The sequence below is a fragment of the Pararge aegeria genome, chromosome 13 (assembly GCF_905163445.1).
Source record: "Pararge aegeria chromosome 13, ilParAegt1.1, whole genome shotgun sequence".
In the NCBI taxonomy this organism is placed as follows: domain Eukaryota; kingdom Metazoa; phylum Arthropoda; class Insecta; order Lepidoptera; family Nymphalidae; genus Pararge; species Pararge aegeria.
In genome coordinates, this window is record NC_053192.1 from 6798815 (window position 1) to 6813577 (window position 14763).

The window sequence follows — 14763 nt, forward strand, 5'->3', positions numbered from 1 at the left end:
TGTCCTCTGTTATAACTTATAATAGAGGTTAGTGGTCTGGGTTTGATTTGCAGTCTTCTGCTTACTGGTCTTTGGTTTTGTTGATCAACGCATGATTTTGGCGTTAAATTTATTGGTTATAAATTAGAATTCATATTTACTTTTTTATAATTCAAAGTGATAGTTTCCAGATTAGTTGACAGCAAAATGGATATAGATAATGACTTACCTATATGCGTACAAGCCAGGTTTAAATCGGAAACTGGTGAAGATACCGGCAGTCCTTTGGATTTACCTCTCAACATTACTAAGGAGCAACTTACTCTTATTTGCAATGCATTATTAAAAGAGGTAACTTTGGTATTATACTTAAATTATAATAAAAAACGGTAGGTTGTCACAAAAAGTTTTCCCTGACTGTTCAGGAAATCGTTTCCCTCATAATCATTTTATCAACCCATTACTGGTCCACTACAGAGGTCTCCTCTCACAATGAGTAGTCCGTAGTCCACCACGCTGGCCCAATGCTGATTGGTGGACTCCACACACCTTAGAACACTATATCAAACAGCTGGGTATTCTCATTTCTATCACCAACACATAAAGTAACTCAAACTCAAATAGATAGTAGTAGATGTATTTTTACTAAAATTTTGGTGTATCTATTTAATTAATTCAGTTTTAAAATATATTTTTTTATTTAAATAAACATTACACACTTATTTCAGGAAGACAAACCTTTTCTATTTTTTGTCAAAGATGTTGAAATAACTTCCACTCTCAAAGAGGCCTTAGATGTTGACAAGTTAAACTCTGAAGAAGTGGTAGAAATCATTTATCAACAGCAAGCTGTGTTCAAAGTCAGGGCTGTTACTCGTTGCACAAGGTAATGTGAATTTAATACTAAAGTAAATTGTTAGTAACTGCCTCTTTGGTCCAATGGTTAGCATGTTCTTCATTCAATCTTTAGTCCACTAGATAGTACAAAAATATAGCTCCATCACACTTAGCATAACTGATCCACCAACTAATATTAACCTCTGCAGAGTTGCTTCTACTCTACAGATAATGTAAGTAACCCTGCCACACAGACCTACACTAAAAGTAATAATTAATTTCACAGCGTAAGCCAATTAAAAGAGATAAATTAATGTAAAAAAAACTTTGAAACATAATATGTTTGTATGAGAGAAAAGAACTGTTAGTATCTTTATCATTTCTTTCAGCACTTTTCAAGGTTTATCTTTCAATAAATTCTACTATAATCTTCTTTCTCTCTTTGTCTAATTATTAAGTTATTGTTTTCATTTTTCCAGTTCTATACCAGGTCATGCTGAAGCTGTAATATCAACAAGCTTTAGTCCATCAGGAAACCATTTAGCAAGTGGTTCTGGTGACACAACAGTCAGATTTTGGGATTTACACACACAAACTCCACTGCATGTATGTAAAGGTAGAAACCATTTAATATAGATTTATAGCACTAATACCCATGTGTGGATGAACTCACTCTGATTAAATGGCTAAGATAATTTGGTAAAAAATTTTAATATAGTTTTGATATAATTTTAATTTTTTTTGTTTTGTTAAATTTTGGAACAAAGTTTAGAGTTTTGTGGACAAAACAATACCATGCAGTTTGATTAAAAGGAAGAATAAAAACATTTGCCTTTTTTTTAAACAGGTCACACAAACTGGGTACTTTGCATATCCTGGTCTCCTGATGGCTCAAAGTTAGCATCAGCATGCAAACAAGGCAGAATCATGCTATGGGATCCCTTATCTGGTAACCAGATTGGCAAAACTATGATGGGACATAAACAATGGGTTACTGCACTTGCTTGGGAACCTTATATCAGGTAACTAGCTACAATTCTGAGGCATGGTGGACTGTTAATGTTCATGATAAACAGATTTTTTTATATTATTGTGATAGCTTATGAATACAAAGAAGTATTTGATTTCCGATTGATAGAAAGTATACTTTTTTATTCAAATATCAAAATTGCTTAATCTGAACACATTATTAACTATGCATGACCAGTTTAAGGACAAATGCGTGTGAGATACAGCATCCAGTTATATTGATTGAAACTGTATTGAAAGCATTACATCAAGTATGTTCTGTGCACAATAAGTGGCAGGAGCAACACACACACATACACACAGGACATGCTCCACCCACACATGCTAATAAAAACACTTTTTAGAAATCCAGAATGTCGCAAACTAGCCAGCTCTTCCAAAGATGGTGATGTAAGGATATGGGACACTGTCACAGGACATACCATACTAAGCCTGACAGGACATTCTAAAGCAGTAACTTGCGTCAAATGGGGTGGCACTGGTCTTATTTATACATCTTCACAGGATAGAACCATAAAGGTATATTAGTTTTATTATAACCCACCTGGCGCAGCAGTGGTTCCGGGATAATTTTGGGAATTCATTATTTCCGAATTTATAATTGTTGCGAAACGTTTCGAAAACAGTTACCTTCTCAGTCTTTTTTTTTTTATTATAGAGTTGTTACCAATTTTTTTACTGAATATCGAAAGCCGCCGCGCTTGGTTCTCAAAGCCGCAAATAAAATTTTGAATTGACGATACTGGGTTCTAAATAATGAGTCTGAGTTGATGTATCTGAGCAAGCGGCACATAACTGAAACGACCCCGCGCGCACTGCGCAGTTTTTCGTTCCCGATCTTGTAAAGTTGACTTTGCGCTCGTTTTAGTTTGATATATACTGTTTACTATTACGTTAACTTTTGCTCTTCTACTATGGATATTGATTTAAACATAGTGATTTGACTCGATTTTTGTGTTTGTTGTTATATAGTACGAACTCTGTTTCAACATGTTGAAAAGTGGACGTAATTGGTTGTGAAGTTAAAGGAATACTTTGAACGAACGAACACTTTACAATACATAATCATATCAATCAAGTACTGATACAAACTTGAATTGATTTAGCGTGAGTATCGAGTACCGAGTCTCATGGTTCCATAACTAGTAACGTCGCGATGACAAATGTCAAAACGGGCCTATTACTTTTTTACGACGATAAAATATTGTCACTAGTATGACACTTTAATGATTGTTATGTGTTTGGCACAGGTGTGGAGATCTGAAGATGGAATATTATGTAGAACACTAGAAGGTCATGCACATTGGGTTAATACACTAGCACTAAGCACAGATTATATTCTTAGGACTGGACCTTTTCATCCCATACTAGATAAACTTGATTATACAAATGAAAGTAAGTTTAGATTTTTTTTTATCAACTTATCTACAGATTTGGATGAAAACAGTAACAGGAACTGTGATATTGCGACTATTTATAGCCAGTTGCAACAGGCAGCCAATTTAATTTCCTTTAAAAATGCGGTTGAACAAATTTTTTTAAAGGAAATTAACATGGAAACTGGAAATAGATAAAACCTAAAAATAAGTTGTAGATAAAAATTTTTTTGGACCTGTCAATAGGCGCCATTGTTTTACTAAGGGCGACTATAATCTAGTCTATAATTTTATTTAAAAAAAATTCTATATTGACAGGTTTTGAATTTTTTACAAGGAATGTTAATTAAATTTATTATATAACTGAAGAAGCAACATTACCTAACGCGCCCAAACTCTAAACATAATGTCATTGTATTTTCAGAGAAAGTTTTACAGCAGCGCGCACTAGAAAGATTCGAGCATACATGTCCACAGGGTGAGGAGCGCCTCGTCAGTGGATCAGACGATTTCACATTATTCCTATGGCTGCCTGAGAAAGAGAAGCGACCACTCGCTCGTATGACTGGACATCAGCAGTTAATCAATGATGTAAAATTTTCACCTGATACAAGGTCAGTTACTATTTGTCTAAAAGTATAAAGTTACTAACATAAAATAGTTTTACAGATATAATCAAATACGAAACTTTCTTCTTCCAGGTCAAAAATATAAGATCAAAAATTCTTTGCTATACCTATCTTTGCCACCCTATATCACCCTATATTTTTGGAAATAGTTATAAATAATTTAGCAAACAGTCTTAGTTCTGCAGCATACGCGGTTAAAAAGATTCGTCTTATGACAAATATAGAAACTACTAGGCTTGTGTATTTAAGTTATTTTCACAGCATTATGTCCTACGGCATTTTATTATGGGGTAATGCTGCTGATATAGATTTTATTTTCTTCCTGCAGAAAAGGGCTGTTTGTGCGGTATATAAAATGGACCCAAGAGAGTCATTAAGGGATAAATTTAAAGAAGTTAAAATAATGATTGTGCATAGTCAGTACATATTTGACAATTTATGTCTATTAAGTTGGGGATCTTACAGTTCAATAGATTAAACCGACGGTCGATAATTAAGTATATGGTACGTTAGAAACTGTTTATCTTGTATTTTGCTGTCTTATTTTAACATCTTAAGTCATTCCTCTCTTATCATAGTACAACTGGGCCGGTTTCCGTGTTTAAAACTTGTAGTCTGTCGTACCTGCATCTCTGACGTATTAGCCCATTTATTTAAAATTAAAAATAATCCTATCAATCAAAAGTACGATATAAGCACTGGAAATCTTAATCTTAAATGAAGTACTGGATAATACTCCAAGTATTATCCAGTACTTCATTTAACTTATTACTTCATTACTTTATTACTTTATTTATTTTTCTAAAATAAACGAAGCTTAAGTTACTCCTTACTACATCAGCCTGGCTATAAAAATACCATCAAAATCAGTCCAGCCGTTTCAGAGATTAGCCGGAACAAACGGACCGACAGACCAATTGTAAAAAATGGTATTTTGGTGTAGGTACCATATATACATGTAGTATAAAACGGTTTTTTCAATATTACAAACAGACACTCCAATTTTATTATATGTTAGAAATATTGTGTTGCGCTCACATAAATGAAATACAGTGCAAATATTTAGAAGTTATTTATTTACTTTGAACCTCGATATTTATGTTAGTTACCCACTAGGTACGCATTTGTCATACTTACTTTACTTTCGATTTAGTTAACGCAGGTAGTAAGTTGGCTGGTATTATGTCATAATACCAGCCAACTTACTAGGTTTAAATAGTTTTATTTAGGTATTCATTAAAAACTCTAAACAGTAATTTAATCAAAAACTATTAGATTTTCGGTTTCACTGATAAGTCTCAGAGACTGTACATAATGTTACTCGTGCGTAAAATCCTGTGAATTACTATTTCGGTTTTCATTTACATGTTTTAGGATTTCACTTCATATTTTTTTTGTTTAATTTAATAAATTTAAAATGCATATAAAAATTTTCGGAACCGAAAGGATTTGAACCTGCGACTCTCGGGCAATCGCGGCCTGAGCGCTTTCACCAATTACTTATTACTACGGCTCTCCTACCGTCGACGCCGAAATTAGTATATGCCTTTCACATCAGTCTTATAGCGACTGTAGCGTCATCTAGTAGGAAACGTTGCAGTTTCGATCTACTTTTTCAAAGGTCCGTATTACAATGAGACACGTTTGAAATAAGAGATGACACATTGCTTTTATATATTTTTATATTTTAAATTATAAAATTATTTTTTTAGGTTTATAGCTTCTGCATCATTTGACAAGTCAGTAAAATTGTGGGAGTCAACCACAGGAAAATTCATAACAACATTAAGAGGGCATGTGCAGGCAGTATACATGTTGGCATGGTCGGCTGATTCCAGGCTATTACTGAGTTCAAGCGCTGATTCAACACTAAAAGGTACAAAAAACTTGCATTGACTAAAACAAACACTAACACGGAGAAATCCCTACAAAAGACCTATGTCCAACAGTGGGGGTCCTTTTGTTGAAATTAGAGATGCCACGAATATTGGGCTACTATTCTGTATTCGGTCTATTCGGCCCCTTGTTTTGGTATTCGGTATTCGGCCAAATAGTACTTAAATACCGAATACCGGCCGAATACCAAATCGTGGCAACTTTAGTTGAAATGATCATGATGAATAAAATAAAATCATTTTTACGGTTATTTGTTTAATATTATTCCCTTCTAATATAAAGTATTTTTTTGAAAAAATACTTGGGAAATGTTGCTATTCAAACAGTAGCACTTCTTTTTGACCATCTTTAATATCAAATTTGTTACTTATTATAATTCAAATAATAAAAAATAATATAGATTTAAATACTTATTTTGTATTTATAATAGCTTTATTGTTGTTAAGGGTTTATATTTAAGAATAAAGATTATCATTGAATTATCACATTTTTAACTTGCAGTATGGAATATGAAAACAAAGAAGCTTGAGTTGGATTTGCCCGGACATGCTGATGAAGTTTATGCAGTTGATTGGTCACCTGATGGTACATATGTTGCTTCAGGTGGTAAAGACAAGGTTTTAAAACTGTAAGTTATAATTAATTATAACTTCAGTTTGATGAGGTTTAAATCCTTATTCAAACTAATTAATACAAGCAGAATAACAATTTCACAATGAGTTATTTGAAGACCAGTAGATCATTTATTTCTCAGTTAGCTAATAGTGTAATTTACAAATTTACCCTATTTGGCAATTGAAAATACAACATCTTGCTATATATTGACTAAATGATTTGTCTATCAAAACTCCCTTAGCTTTTTAAGACTTTCCCACAATATTATTTATATGTATAAAATAAGGAGCAGATGATACATTAAATTAGTTTTTACCAACAATTGATAAACATTTATATTGATATATATTTATTTTTTGATCAAATAAATACAGGTGGTTATTTTTCTTGCAGGTGGCAACATTAGAAGAAAAAAGAATATTCTTTTATGATTTTATTGTAAAAATACTATTTAATAAACATAGTTTTGAACAGAATGCTATTTTATTTTAATGCTCTTTTTCACATTTGCCTTTATACCAGAAGGCTCTCCACCATACCTGGTAATTTCTGTTCTTGGCTCTCGAACTGCCCCCTTCCTCCTTATTTTAGCTTTTCTGTATTTCAGCTTGTGTTTTACTCTAGGATTCCTTTGTTCTTTCTTTCTGTGTGGAGTCAAGCCTTTGTTTTTGGCAATTTGGTAAGTTATCTGTCTCTTATCTCCTACCTCCTCAGATATCACATCTTTCACTTTATTAGAACTTGTTGGTTTCCTATGTTCATCTTCTGGCTCGTCATTGTCTGAGAACCCACTTTCTTCTGATTGATTATTATATTGATCTCCAATTTCAACTTTGTTTTTGATATCAACATCATTTAAAGCTTCATCATCATCATCATAGTCAGAAACACCAGTATCTTCACCCTCGTTTTTCTCAATTGCATTTAATAACTTCAACTTCTTAGTAGGGTTCTCAGGTGGCTGATCACTTTTACGCTTTTTACTCTTATTTTCTTTTATGAGTTGCAATTCTAAATTGTTTTTCAATGAATTTAAAATTTTATCTACTTGTGGTTTTATGACTTCTATGTAAATAGGTTCCATCTTTTTAAGCAATTGTCTATATTGATATAACCTCTTTATTACTGGATGATTTTGAATATTAATTTTTTGACTTTTTAATAATAGATAAAAGCTTATGTTTGTGCAATAGTTTAAGATCAAATCATAATTAGTTTTGACAAATTTAGAAGCTGAACAACTAGGTAGCTTTCCACCTTTTACTAATTCCAACACAGGGTGCAAATCATCTTTTGCTACAGTTAACTTTAATTTGAAATCCTCTATAAGACCAGAAAACTCTGGACTCTCTTTTTCAAACAATTGCAGCTTTTCTCTTTTTGACATCTGACTTACATCATGTTTTATTAAAATTTCGCCATTATCGCTTTTAGTAGCCTGCTTGTTGAAAAACTCCAGAGTAAAATCATCTTCTCCAAGTTGTTCGAGTAATCTCTTTTGTATACTTTTGGCTTCTTCCTCTTCCATGAGAGCATCTTCCTCATCATCACCAAACCCTCCATAATCTTCATCAACATAATCTGTTGAATAATAAGACTTCTTCTTTTTACCCCATGCCTTGGAATCTGGCAAGTCGTCATCTGACTTTTCTGCTCCATCTAAATCACTATCAGCAATACCTAAATCACTTTTTCCCTCAGAATCAGCCTCAGATTCAGAAAAAGCATACACCTCTTCTTCACTATCTGAATTTTGATGTTTTCTTTTACGGAGTTTATCTAAAATCTGCTTTTCCGTTGTTGAATATTCGTTTTCCGAATCTGATGGCTCATAATTATTTGATTCATCAAACTTTGAGTTAATCCTGAAAGAAATACATCAAATAAATACATTTTATATAAATTTCATACAAACCGGTCTACCATAGGCTCATAGTCCTATAACATCTCATAAAAACTGTTGACACATTTTTTTATTTTGAAATTCATATTGCAGGATTGGCCAGACCATAAATATGGCCTGATTTAATAATCATATTATCAATTCATATTCAAACTTTTTAAACTTTATTTAAAAATTACCTTTTTAAAGGACATTTGCTAGTTAGTTCTAAAATGATTATGTATTTGATTTAACCAGTAGCGAGCTCTACAAGTTATCTTTTGCTTCTGATATTATTGGAAGCAAAGATACTAATACTTTATGATAACTAAAGCCAAAATGTTAATGTTACAGGAATTTATTTTCAATTGGTAATGCAGTAATTTTTGCACCTAATAGTTGCAGCACAATAGAAACGAAATGCAAAACCTCTTACCTTATTTTATCCGCCATATTATCTTAATTTAACACAAAAAGCAATAAATTTTGCATGTGTTCAAGTGTTTCTTAGGTTATTCTGACTGAACACTTCCAATCATTATAATCGTTATCCTCCAATATAGTCGTGTATAAACATAATACGAGCTTAAACTAGCCTCGAAAACACAAATATTATGTGGGTTGCTGATTTTTGTACATATATCAGTTTATTGTAATTAATGAACATTTCTCAACAAGCACCAAAATAAAATCTCAATTTTTGTCATTGAAATTGTGAAGTGAGATGGATCGTGGTTTCCAATTTCTGACACAAGTCTCAGATATCGATCTTGACACAGAAAACAGACAAAAAAAAATTAGGTTTCCACAGATTAATGATTAGTCTGCGAGCTATTAATATTTTGGTATGCTAAATCATACAAAAATATATTGTAAAATATCTTTAAAAAAAAACAACATTTTTGGGGTATACCACCCTTATTCCTTAGGGGTTGAAAAAATAGATTAACACAACGGTCCTGTATCTGAAATTAAAATTTATTCTCATAGCTATGAGACCTACCTAGCTAAGTATTATTTTGCATATTAGGTAATATGCAGAAAATTTCGTAAGAATTGGTCAAGCCGTTTCAGAGGAGTGTAGAACACAATGGGACGAGAATTTTAAAGGTTTTATTTTGGCTGTTTATCTTTAGGACTCCATGTGGTAAGTGATTAATTTTGATTAAAATATCGTGACGTCTGAGCTGTTTGTATCCTCATTGTCTAAGCCTTTTGAGTTTTTCTTATATAAATTGGCCCTGATTTCTAGGTTCTTACTTTTTGGGCTCTGAAAAAAATCAATCTAAGGTAAATGTCATAAAAAATTTATGGCACGATGTTTTTCTTTTTGCATTGTTTTTTTTATAATTATATTAATAATTGATACACGCTACGCTTAAGGGTTTATTACTGTGCGCACTTGCACTATTTTTCAGGCAACTTTTCTATTTTTCAGGCAAAATAGCCTAATAAATATTATGGCTACCATAAATATAGCAAAGCTTCTTGCTATAGTCGTAGTGTTTACGCTTATGGAACCCACAATTTCAAGCCAAGAGCGAACTAAAGACCGTGGGAAATTAACCTCTAATAAATTAAACGAATGTCGCCGATGTAAAGTGTTAACAGATTCTTTTAATACTTGGCTTGATAAAACTTCTCGAGGGAAACACGAAGGTGGTGATGTGGCTTGGGAAGAAGCAAAACTAAAATCATACGCTAGAAGTGAAATGAGATTCGTTGAAATACAGGAAGGTCTCTGTTCTGAATTAAAAATGCATAAAGATCACTGTTATGCTCTTGCTGAAGAAGCAGAACAGGTTTTAGAAGAATGGTGGTTTAATAAGAATAATTATAGCTCAGATTTGTATGAATGGCTGTGTATTGAAAATCTTCAGTATTGTTGCCCTGTTCATCAATTTGGTGAAGCATGTACTCCTTGTCCCCAAGATGGGAACAATAAAGTATGTGCAGGTAAGGGAAAGTGTGATGGAGATGGTACACGGAAAGGAAATGGTACATGCATTTGCCACACAGGATATTCAGGAAAATATTGTGAAGAATGTTCTAGAAACTTTTATAAAACTATGAATGTGTGTAAATCGTGCCACCAGGCATGCTATGAATGCAATGGTGATGGACCTAATGCTTGCATACAGTGTGCACCTGGTTGGAGTATTGAATTAGGTGTATGTGTTGATGTTAATGAATGTTTTGACCTATCGGTTTGTAAAACTAGTGAGTTTTGTATAAATAAAGAAGGTTCCTATAACTGTGAATCATGTGATAGAACTTGCAAGACATGTGTTGGTCCCAACCCTAAGGATTGTACATCTTGTACTGCACCTGACAATTTCTTGCTGGCTGGGAAATGTATTAATAATGATCATAAAAGAATCCTGTTATTGAAAGTAGTTTTTTATTTATCTTTATGCATACTAGTGATATTTATTTCATATAGAAAATCATGGTATATTGCGTCTTTTGTAACATTAGTTACTTCGTTTGTTATATACTTTTTTGAAGATACCTCTGATGTTAAGGTTATCGATGTTTACAATCAATATAAGATGTAAGGAGCTTAAATATACCTACGGTACACAAGTCTAGTAAATAAAAGTTTATTTTAAAGGTGTATTAAAAATACATTTTATTGTGAAAGGTTTATAACTACATTTAGTATCATTTATATACAAAAATTAAATACAATTAACCAAAGAGTGTCCTTATATAATATAAAAGAATGTTGATGCACAAAACATTAAAGACTTACTTTTAAAAAAGGGCTAGTGAAAATGTAGGATGGGACACACAGCAATGTATAGACAAGATCTTTTAAATCAGATTTTGTGCAATATATAGTACAGAGCTGTACACATTATTGATTACAGCACAAGAAACATAGGAGAATTAATATTGCAATAGATTGCATTGTGGTGGGGTCCGCCCTAATGTCAACAAGCCATACAGGAGTATACATTTAAATAACAATAAAAATGCCATTAATTTAAATTTAATAGAATTTGTAGACTACATATCTTCCTTTACATAATGTGCCACTTTCAAAATAGATGCTTTTTAGGCAACATAATATCAAAGCAATATGCAGTAATATAATTATCATGAAAATCACAATAAATTATAAATCTGCATGGATATTATTCACTGCTATCAATACATATCTTGGTTATCCATAATAATAATAACAAGAATTTTGATGAAGGTAAAGAAATGAGCACAATTTTATCTTAACTATAAAAAACGGATGTTTCTTAGAAATTATAAAAAAAAATGCAGGTTTCGGTTCTTGATTGAAAAGATATTATAAAAGATACTTATTGTGTTGGTGTCTCTGTTAGTATAATAGCAATAAAAGTGAGATGGTTTTATCTTAATGGTGGTTTTGATCCCCTTCTCGATATTTATTACAAATTAGTAACTTAAGGTAAAGGAATAGTAATAGTATATTTACCTTCGAAGGTTACATATAATTAAATATTGTTATCTCCATTAGGTAGTTGGTCATCCAAGGTCCATCCATGTGTAAAAACATCTCACTTTTTACTTCAAGTAAATAAAACAAGTAACTCATGATAGGCTATTAGGTCTCATCCGAATGTTGTGCCTTTAGATACCAGCTAGGCGACTGGCTTTCATCAAGGTAGATAATCCAAATACAATGTTTATACATCAATAATGATTTTAATTGTAAATACCAAAATGATTCTATAAATATTGGAAAGTGAGTTTAGATAATAGGGCCAATTGTGTATTTCTTTGTTCTTAAAAATTACACAAGTGTCACTTTAGTTGTGATCTTTGGTGAAAAAGAACTTGATTAAGATATAGTAATTAGAAATAATGATACTTTTCTACCCTAGGTAACAAATTAAAAAGAATAAGTAATAATGTCAATGAATTCAACAAAATCATTAGAAATTTGAATGAAACATAACTTTGTTCTAAAACTTATGTTTTTGGTAGCTTTTTTATTTAAGTACTAAATTAACATTATTAAAAACTACTTGTGAAAACACTTAAGAATAGCTGTAAACTAGCATCAGCTTTAAAATTCAGGCAGCAATTTTTCTGGTAAATTATTATAATTCTAAAATATTCAATATGCACGACTAGCCATTTAAATGCTGCAATATGTAATACAGTCCATTCACAGCGTTATAAAAACACTTTTAAATGATGCGTTCCGTTTTAATAATATAAATATAATATAAGGAGTTTTGAAAATAATCTACAAATTTATTATTATCAGTCCATTGTATTAAGCTAATGTTCTTTTTACATATTCGGTCCCTTTTAATACTTAATGAATTGCAATTAAAGTGCTTACATATTCACATTCTTAGCAAGTCAGCTTTGGACTCTGATCTAACCTGAGGGTAATTGTTTGGTAGGACGGTTTTGCAAATAAAGTAACACTAAAAGATTAATTTTAAAATAAATATTATGTATGAAGAATTATTACCTTCCAAACATTTTCAGAGTAATTGTTTGGTAGGACGGTTTTGCAAATAAAGTAACACTAAAAGATTAATTTTAAAATAAATATATATTATGTATGAAGAATTATTACCCTCCAAACATTTTCAGAGTAATGTGCTGATTTAAATTATAAGAAATCAATATTTTCAAAAAAATATGTAAGCTCTTTATATTTTTAATGTCTTTTTATAACTCACTACATTACATATACATATATTATATTATGCTTTTTTAAATCAATCGTTTAAAACAGAAGCCTGACATAAAAAGTAAACTAAAAGCCATAGTTAATAATGGATTTTTAGCGGTAGGTACTTCCTAGCTGCCTGCCTGCATTCACTGGTTTTGGAAAAAAATACTTCGACATTTGGTGGTCAACCGTGCCAACCGCTTGTGACTGCAGAAATAATCACAATTTACGCGTGAAAATATCGTGTATATTAGGTTTCTAAGATCATAGGAAGAATAAGTAGTTAAAGTTTATAAAACATTTTATGAATAAAATTTTGATTCATTTTTTTATCGTTTATGCACAATAATTAAGATTTCTACTTACTAAAGTTTGTGCAAATTATAATTCCTTATAGATACCTACTCAGTCTGTTCTAGTTAAGATGGAATGCTTCTTAATGTGGCTTGCAAATTTATAAGGCATGTTAAACACTGTGTTAATTATTATAGTATACAAATACGGTTGTATATAATGTATAATAATTATATAAAAATCTTACGCTTGCGTTTGCATCGCAATATAATTACAAAAATTGAATCAATATTCTGCTCTTATAAAAAATGAACACTAACTTACGAGATTATAAATATTACCAGTTCAATAAATAGGACTGGAAATAATACTAGTTAAGTGGCATCAGTGGAAGTCTTTTATGGCGAAAAGATTGTTTCCAAAATGTTTTGTTGACTGTTATTATTCAATCACATTTCATTTTAGGCATTTTTTTATAATTGGTAATTGAAGTAAGTTTTTATATGTATTCTAATCTAATAAAACAAAAAGATAAACTTTTTAACCTAATAAAAATAGCAATCAATAAATAGAATATGCATAACACCACCTGATTCAATGGTGGGGGAGATTTACAGTAATTCAAACCAACAGTTTTAGTATATTGGAGGAGTGTGATAACGTTTACACGAGATAATGCAGTAGATATATTAATAACTTGTAAGCAGAATGTTGGAAATAACTTTTAAGCAGTGGCGTGCAATTCATACATGCAAAAAAGCACTGCCTGCCTAAATATAAAACTCGTATAGGAGGGAGGTTTTTCCCGTTTTATACAATTTTCCCGCTGTATGCATACCCTGGTAAGAAACCCAGTGCACGCCACTGCTTGTAAGATGGGTATTCGGATAGCTATGCCGGGGAGGTAGTCAAATCATCGTTCATTAAAGATCGTAAGGTGGGGGATAGTTTGGAGTCACTCAGTCCAATAGTTGCGGGGTGTTGCCGGCGTGCGGGCGATGCGCAGACAACTGTTGCGCTAGATGTCGCTGTTGTAACAGAGTGTAGAGTATACCAGCCTGCGCCATAGCGTCCACAGTGCCAGCCGCGAGTTGGTCGGCTCGGAGTTTACCACCCTGAGCGCTTGGCCGGAGTAATGTGGGCCCGAACACTGTTGCTAAGTTGTGTAACGACATCTTGTTCTCGCCTTCGTGCTGGTTCACCCTGTTGAAATGTAATAACAGTTGAACCTACTGAGGCGGTTAATTTGACGTCTATTAATTTGAATCAATTAAAATATCGCTTGCTTCAACGGAAACCATCGTGAGGAAACTTGCAGAATACCTGAGAGTTCTCCATAATGTTCTCAAAGGTTTGTGAAACCCACAAATCCGCACTCGGCCAGCGTGGTGGACTAGGGTCTTAACTCCTTCTCATTGTGGGAGGAGACCCATCCCCTGTAGTGGGCCGATGATGGGTTGTGATTATGATGATGATGATGATGATGATGATGATGACGACGATGACGACGAAAATGATGATGATAATGATGAAAGGATTTAATTATGTAGTGAA

The 14763-nt window shown here is 32.3% G+C and overlaps 4 protein-coding genes across 6 annotated transcripts in view; 2 read left to right on the plus strand and 2 right to left on the minus strand.

The window, feature by feature from the left end:
- The first annotated feature begins 71 nt into the window (after positions 1 to 71).
- LOC120628671 (notchless protein homolog 1) lies at positions 72 to 6837 on the plus strand. Its single transcript, XM_039897223.1, has 10 exons — positions 72 to 330; positions 708 to 865; positions 1296 to 1432; positions 1664 to 1838; positions 2190 to 2364; positions 3096 to 3240; positions 3646 to 3835; positions 5563 to 5726; positions 6248 to 6374; positions 6755 to 6837. The coding sequence occupies exons 1-10, from the start codon at positions 187 to 189 to the stop codon at positions 6765 to 6767; spliced, it is 1428 nt and encodes a 475-aa protein (XP_039753157.1). The 5' UTR covers positions 72 to 186; the 3' UTR covers positions 6768 to 6837.
- Positions 6750 to 8985, minus strand: LOC120628672 (something about silencing protein 10). The gene is made up of 2 exons (XM_039897224.1): positions 8680 to 8985; positions 6750 to 8226 (listed from the first exon to the last, which is right to left on the minus strand). The coding sequence occupies exons 1-2, from the start codon at positions 8694 to 8696 to the stop codon at positions 6840 to 6842; spliced, it is 1404 nt and encodes a 467-aa protein (XP_039753158.1). The 5' UTR covers positions 8697 to 8985; the 3' UTR covers positions 6750 to 6839.
- Positions 8986 to 9509: 524 nt separating this feature from the next.
- LOC120629057 (cysteine-rich with EGF-like domain protein 2) lies at positions 9510 to 11437 on the plus strand. The gene is made up of 2 exons (XM_039897804.1): positions 9510 to 9533; positions 9682 to 11437. The coding sequence occupies exon 2, from the start codon at positions 9704 to 9706 to the stop codon at positions 10799 to 10801; it is 1098 nt and encodes a 365-aa protein (XP_039753738.1). The 5' UTR covers positions 9510 to 9533; positions 9682 to 9703; the 3' UTR covers positions 10802 to 11437.
- An 86-nt stretch (positions 11438 to 11523) lies between these two features.
- Positions 11524 to 14763, minus strand: part of LOC120629056 (active breakpoint cluster region-related protein) — a 29223-nt gene continuing 25983 nt past the window's right edge. For all 3 annotated transcript variants that reach the window (XM_039897803.1, XM_039897802.1, XM_039897801.1), the window contains exon 21: positions 11524 to 14412. In XM_039897803.1, coding sequence (XP_039753737.1) covers positions 14169 to 14412 — 244 coding nt within the window. In that variant the 3' untranslated portion in view covers positions 11524 to 14168. The remainder of the gene's footprint in view (positions 14413 to 14763) is intronic.

Bases quoted from the DNA above. Each gene is read 5' to 3' on its own strand.
- LOC120628671 (XM_039897223.1), top strand. From the start codon at position 187: ATGGATATAGATAATGACTTACCTATATGCGTACAAGCCAGGTTTAAA. The intron at 331-707 runs GTAACTTTGGTA...CACTTATTTCAG, and splicing joins GCAATGCATTATTAAAAGAG to GAAGACAAACCTTTTCTATT. The intron at 5,727-6,247 runs GTACAAAAAACT...TTTAACTTGCAG, and splicing joins CGCTGATTCAACACTAAAAG to TATGGAATATGAAAACAAAG.
- LOC120629057 (XM_039897804.1), top strand. From the start codon at position 9,704: ATGGCTACCATAAATATAGCAAAGCTTCTTGCTATAGTCGTAGTGTTT.